The sequence below is a fragment of the Triticum aestivum genome, chromosome 5D, assembly GCF_018294505.1.
Source record: "Triticum aestivum cultivar Chinese Spring chromosome 5D, IWGSC CS RefSeq v2.1, whole genome shotgun sequence".
In the NCBI taxonomy this organism is placed as follows: Eukaryota; Viridiplantae; Streptophyta; class Magnoliopsida; order Poales; family Poaceae; genus Triticum; species Triticum aestivum.
The window spans coordinates 537288761-537295289 of NC_057808.1; the positions used below are offsets into that span (position 1 = coordinate 537288761).

Sequence of the window (6529 nt, forward strand, 5' to 3'; positions counted from 1 at the left end):
ACCACAAAGAAAGAAAGAAAAACACGCTCACGTGCACCACCATCATCCATCCATGTGTTGTAAAACCTTCCTAAATCCTCCTCCTACACGGCCAGCCGAAAAGCCCCAGACCAACCGTAGCGGCTATCACCCCAAAACACTCATCACTCGACAAAGCACGCCGGCGGCGATACATACATTCCACCCCCGCCCCCGTTTCATTTCCCTCCACCCTTTTCCGTTTCCCTCCACGGCCCCCCCCTCTTCCCTCCCCCATTTTCAGATCCAAAATCCAAATCTCCGCCCTTTATCTCTCCTCCCCCCTCCGACCCACCACCACCTCATCCATTCCCCTCCTCCCTCCCCCTTCCCGCCGCCGCCTCCTCCTCCTCCAAACCCCTACTCCCGCCGACCAATCGATCGAGCCAGTGCTCCGCTCTGGTGGTTGGCCGTAGTATAGCCCGTGGGTTCCTCACCGTAGCAGAGATCTGTGGCGGCGGAGCGGATCGGGCCGGCACCAAACCCCTAAACCCACGCCCCCCGATCCCCCGATCCGCGACGAGGAGCGGGTGCGGTGGCCGGACCCGCGGATCGCCGGAGCTCAGAGGGGGTGCCTGTCGCAGATCTGCCGATCCTGGCGCCGGACATGAGCTCCTCGGTCGAGAAGGTGAGCCGATCCGATCCGGAGCGTGTTTTCCGTGCCCGATCTGTAGATGCGAGGCAGGGATTTGGTGTTGATCTGACGTGTTTTGCCTCGGTCTGTTCGCAGGGGAACGGATCGCTGGATCCCGGCGAGCGCCCGGCCGCCGGCAGCCAGCCCAAGGCCTGCACCGCCTGCAACACCACCAAGACGCCGCTCTGGCGCGGCGGACCCTCCGGACCCATGGTGAGTGCCGCAGATCCCTCCCGATCTGTTGTCTAACCCCTTTGTTCTTTCCCGATCTGTGATTTACGGCGGCTGATCTGTTTTTTATGGTCTCCCTCGATCCAGTCGCTGTGCAACGCGTGTGGGATCCGGTACAGGAAGAAGCGGAGGGAGGCGATGGGCCTCGAGGACCCCCCCAAGAAGAGGCAGCCGGCGGCCGCCGCGCCTGCGGCGGCAGCGGCGTGCTCGGAGGCCGGCGGCGAGAGCGCGGATCCGGAGCAGCAGCAGCCTCAGCAGCCCAAGAAGAAGACGACGACGACCAAGAGGGGGCGCGAGGTGGAGCTCCGCGTTGTCGGGTTTGGCAAGGAGGTGGTGCTGAAGCAGCGGCGGCGGATGCGGCGCAGGCCGCGGCTGGGCGAGGAGGAGAAGGCGGCCATCCTCCTCATGGCCCTCTCCTCCGGCGTCATCTACGGCTGATCCAGGCCGGCCCAGCCCCACCTAGCTAGCTAGCAGCAAGCGGAGAGAGGAGAAGAGAAGAGAAGAGAGATGAGAGGAGATCCAGAGTGTGAGTGATTTGCTCGCTTGCTGCTTGTCTAGCAAGCAAGCATGCAGGCAGAGATGTTGCGGCGTCTCTGCCTGCTCCCCCTTGTTCTTTCCTGGTAGTTTTTCCGGCTGATTAGTTCTTCAATAATGAATGAATGAACGATGATGCAGCTGCAGCAGCTGCTGCTGTTCTTCGTGCCAGCTTAGCGGCTTTGTTCTTTCTTGTTGCCTAGTAGCAGCTGTGATGTTACCCAAGTAGTAGTAGTAGCGGTTATCCTAGTAGTAGTATCAGTGGTAGTGTGTAACATTGCAGTGTAAGAATTGAGAGAGCTTTATGAATGATGAACCATCTTTGTGGCTCCAGATCTGTGCAAGCACTCTCTTTTTCACCTGAAAGCGGGCTTGATAGCAGCTCCAGATCTGTGCAAGCACCCGCCTTTTCTTCCCTCGCAGCTGAAATTCATCCCAGGTGATCGATCTGCCATTGATGGATGTTTGATCTGATGTGATGGTGCACGGGTGGTGTTTCCGCCTGGGATCTGGGGTTGGCGGCCGGATGAGTAGCATTCCATTCCGTTCCGGTGATAGTAGTATTTTCCGGGTGGAAAAGCAAGCAGTGAGGTCGCCGTCCATGGTGGTTTCTCGAAAGGGAAAAGTCAGCACCCGGTCTTTCTTTCACCCTCTGCTGCTCCACTGCACTCCACTGCTGCTGTCACCAGCTTTCAGCCCGCTTGCTCACTCACTGACACTGGTAGGAGTGGAGTGGGGTGGAGGAATCCAAACCCTATCTACTGGAGTAGTAGTATCCCGATGTGTGACCCAGCGGGCCGGCGGGCCGCGGGGAGGGGGTGAAAGGCGGCATGGAATTTGCTTGTTCGGGAGGGTGCCCGCAGTGCAGAGCCCCCCATCCACACGGCCGGGAATCCCGTGATTGCTGCGTGCATCTCTTATCTTGTCCGTCCCGGACCAGAGGTGTGCCGCTGCCTGCCCCTGCCTGACGACTCGATGTTGCGATGGATGGATAATCATGCGACGGGCCTGCCTGGCTGTTGGCTGTGGGTATCTTGTGATCCTGGTTGGTGGTTTGTTCCGTTTTGTTTGTGTTGTGCTCCCGTCCGGAGAAAAAAGATCATTGGATGGATGGTGACAAGTCATTCGTTCGTTCGTTCGGGTGCCAAACAAACCATGTTTTGTTTTGTTAGTGGTGCTGTTGCGTATCATGCCGTGCGTGCGCGTGTTTTGGGTGTATAATGTATGTAGGATAGTGTACGGGTTTGGTGATGGATCGGACGGCCGCGTCCTACTTTGCGTATTACTAGCGGGGCTACCAGTTTTGGACTTGGGCCGGGACCTGGGGGAGTGGGGAACCGGGGATGGATCGATGGATGGATCGATGGGCGGTCTGCGCTGTTGTGTCTTGGTTTCTTCTCCGGGGAGGTGTCGACTCGCGGGTTTGGGGAAGGAACGGCGTACTAGTAAATAATAAAGGCGAGGGAGGCGTGGCGGGCACGTGAGTGTGTCAGCCGTGGAACGGCGGGGTGGCATGGCATTGGGGACTGGGCTCCGCTCCGCTGCCTGGGAAGGGAGCAATGCCGGCCGGCCGTCGTGTCCACGGCCTTGGCCTTTTACCGCTGCCGATGCGCCAAACGCGGTGCCCCTCCGTCCCAAACAAAACCCCTCCGTCGCAAAGTTATTTTACGACGGATGGAGTGCATAGTTTGCCACACAGGGCAGAACGTCATTGCAAAGCGCACCATCGGTCCTACTATCGGAACCAGACTTAGCAATCTCATGCGCCGTCCTGTTTGCCTGCCTATCAATCTTCACAACCTTAAGATCCTTCATAAACTTTGAGACGCTCATCGCTTCCTTTCTCAGATCAACAAAAAGGGGACCTGTCTATGGTTTCTTTTGCGAGAGAAGATGCAACAAAGGGGCAATCAGTTTCCAGAAAAATTGGTTTGTCAAGTAAGTGTAGTACCAACGTATAACCCGGGGAGGCACGCATGAAGTTCCGCTTCATCCACACAGGTACACGACCGAATAAAATCCCACAAAGAGAAGAAACCATGACTTCACCCAGATGATTCCTGACGACAAGCCCTACACTAGCAGATCTCATGCTCTCCACAAAATTAGCGTCAATATTTATTTTAAAATAGTCGAGATCAGGAGGCTTGCAAAGAACACAGACATTCGTTGGCGAATTAACGTACCTCCAATTATCTACCACCCCCTCATCTTTGTTGCTTAAATCCACTTGCACAAAGGCGTTGACTGACGTGAAGGTTTTCCAATAACTTTCCACAAAAATAACAGAGGCGGACAAAGGTTCTTCCCCCTTCCAAAAATCACAGTGGCGGGGCCGCACGGTTTCGGGAAGAGAGAAATGTGGACGTAGCACATGTCACCTCTCTTTGGATATGTCTTCTCTCTCCAATGCCGATGAGGTTGAAGAACATGCTTGTGGCAGACATGCTCCATGCAGGTGCTCCTATGCTGTTGCAGCGAAGTCGAAGTCGTCGGGCTGCGAGTGCGATGGAGGATTCGTCGAGGTGTTTAGTTTTTCATCATTTTCGTATGTCTTGTGGTGCTAGTGACCTAGCTTAGATATGTGTAGTTGCCTATTGTTCAGGTTTTCGTCCGGTTTTCCTCTAATAAACCAAGCAGCTCTCGTCGATGGCCTACGTCTTCTGAATGGAGTCTTAGCTGGTTTTCTGGTAACTTTTTTTTAATAAAACGTCTATACTGCCTGCACTCGTTGATTATAACTCTTTTTTAAGGGTTCATTTAGACGTGATGTAACTACTATTGTACGTCACATCTAAGTATGACATGAGCGCTCTCATCTTAGAGCTAGCCCATCCCACCTCGTGCTTGTTTGTTTGTGTGTTCTTCTTTGTTTCTTTAACGCCGACCCGAGGGTAAATCACCAAGGCAATCGCTGGCAACGGTTTAGGGGCACTCTCACCCGCAGGAAAACACTGCTCACTGCAAGAGATCATTAGAGATCTCTAACACCACAGAGATGCACGGATGATCTCTGTACACGCGCACTTCGTGAACGTTCACACGTTTCATCATATGGGTGAGGTCAGGTGTAACAGTACGGCCGGTCACCCTGCAAAATAAAAAATAAAAAATACAGCCGGTCACTGGTCACAAAGCCAATCACGACCATCACTCCCAGGCACATTCTACATCAGAGGTACCCGTAATTACTCATAGTAAAGCTAAAAAATTCAAGTCAATTACAACCAATAATACCAGATTGACCCTACTGGATTATCCAGGATCAAGCTGCTGTACGAAGACATACTTAACGCCATGTTTGGGTGTGCTGGAGTATTAGTTGCCGCTAAAAATTCTCAATAAATAAATAAAATAAAATGAGTTGCTGCTAAAAAAAGCTATAAAATTTATATTTAGCTAAGTTTGTATATCAGACAGGCTAGTGCTAGCTAGCGTGATAATCCAAGTTTACGATCGCGGGCGAGACCATTTAGCGGCTGCCCACACACACAGCGGGAGATAGCGGCTGCTAAGCCAATTAGTATATGTGCATATTTGTCTCGGAAACAGAGGATTTATCAGCAGAAAACAGGGGATCTTCAGTAGAAATTCAGACATAACCAGCATAAGAGAGGTCTACAGCAGAGACCAATTCATCACATAATGTCCGACATAAATTCAAGGTCTCAAGGATCACTAGTTGACCACTTAAGAGTATCTACACCCGGACTTGGCAAATCCAGCCCCTCAAACGCCCGCGGACGTGCCGCGGGTACTGACAAGGCATCCCTCAAATTAGTCATTTTGCATCCACCTCTCTCATATTTATTCCCTAAATCCATATAAAGCATGCAAGAAAAAAAATACGTACCACATTTACGTACTACCCTAGGTACTCTTCGTCGTTGGAGATGTCCACGACGAGGGTGACGGGCGCCGGCTAGACGGGTGGATAGGAGGGCTCCGGCTCATCCTCCTTCTACTCGACCTCATGCATGTAGGCGAACATCTCCGCCTCCTTCGCGGCCTCTTGCGCCTCCATCTCCTGGCGGCGACGGCATCTTGCCTTCGCAGCCGACTCCAACCGGAGGGAATCAATGATGGTCTGCTGCTCCGCCTGCAGATCCCCGTCGCCAGCGTCCCCCACATCCTCCTCCTCCTCCGGATTCACTGCATCCGGAGGTAGCCCCGCAACAATCTGGGCGGTCTCACTCTCTCTCTCTCTCGTGTTCTTGATTTGACACGATCTTCATGTACCGCGAGCTTTGTTACTATAGTTGAATCATATGGTGTTTCTCCCCCACTACCTTCTTGTGATGAATTGAGTTTTACCTTTGAGGTTTCACTATTATCGAATTGAATACTATTATGTATTTGAGAACACTTGATGTATGTCTTGCGTGGGATACCCGTGGTGACAATGGGGTGTTCTATTGATTCACTTGATGTATGTTTTGGCACTCAACTCGCGGATTCCCGAGGTGACATTGGGGTAATCTATTCATAAGGGTTGATGCACATTTTCGTCCTTGTTTCTCCAGTAGGAATCTTGGGGCACTCTTTGATGTTCTTTATGTTGGATTGAATATTATGAATCAAAAGTTGTTTGATACTTATCGTATAATTGACCCACGGATACTTGTGGTGACATTGGAGTATCTAGGTGACATTAGTGTTGATTGATGTGTGTCATATGGTGTTATTTCACTACGAACTCTAGGGCAGTTTGTGACACTTATAGGAATAGCTCAATGGATTGATCGGAAAGAATAACTTTGAGGTGGTTTCGTACCCTACAAGCAATTTCATCTTATGTTCTCCACGATACGAACTTTGGAGTGACTCTTTGTTGTATGTTGATGGATTGCCATATGATTTAATTATGTTATCATTGTTGAGAGAATTTGCACTAGTGAAAGTATGAACCCTAGGCCTTGTTTTCAAGCATTGCAATACCGTTTTTGCTCACTTTTGTTACTTGTTACCTTGCTGTTTTTATATTTTCAGATTACAAAAACCTATATCTACCATCCATATTACACTTGTATCACCATCTCTTCGCTGGACTAGTGCAACTATACAATTTACCATTGTATTGGGTGTGTTGGCACTATAAAAAATACACTTCCG

The 6529-nt window shown here is 51.3% G+C and overlaps 1 protein-coding gene across 1 annotated transcript; it reads left to right on the forward strand.

Annotated features, from left to right (window-relative positions):
• The first annotated feature begins 247 nt into the window (after positions 1-247).
• On the forward strand, positions 248-1750 carry LOC123123598 (GATA transcription factor 15). Its single transcript, XM_044544134.1, has 3 exons — positions 248-646; positions 749-865; positions 971-1750. Exons 1-3 carry the CDS (start codon positions 626-628, stop codon positions 1319-1321), a joined length of 489 nt encoding a protein of 162 aa, XP_044400069.1. The 5' UTR covers positions 248-625; the 3' UTR covers positions 1322-1750.
• The last annotated feature ends 4779 nt before the right edge of the window (positions 1751-6529 follow it).

Coding starts and splice junctions, on each gene's coding strand:
- LOC123123598 (XM_044544134.1), top strand. CDS start 626: ATGAGCTCCTCGGTCGAGAAG. Junction 647..748: donor TGAGCTCCTCGGTCGAGAAG/GTGAGCCGATCC, acceptor GTCTGTTCGCAG/GGGAACGGATCGCTGGATCC. Junction 866..970: donor GCGGACCCTCCGGACCCATG/GTGAGTGCCGCA, acceptor CCCTCGATCCAG/TCGCTGTGCAACGCGTGTGG.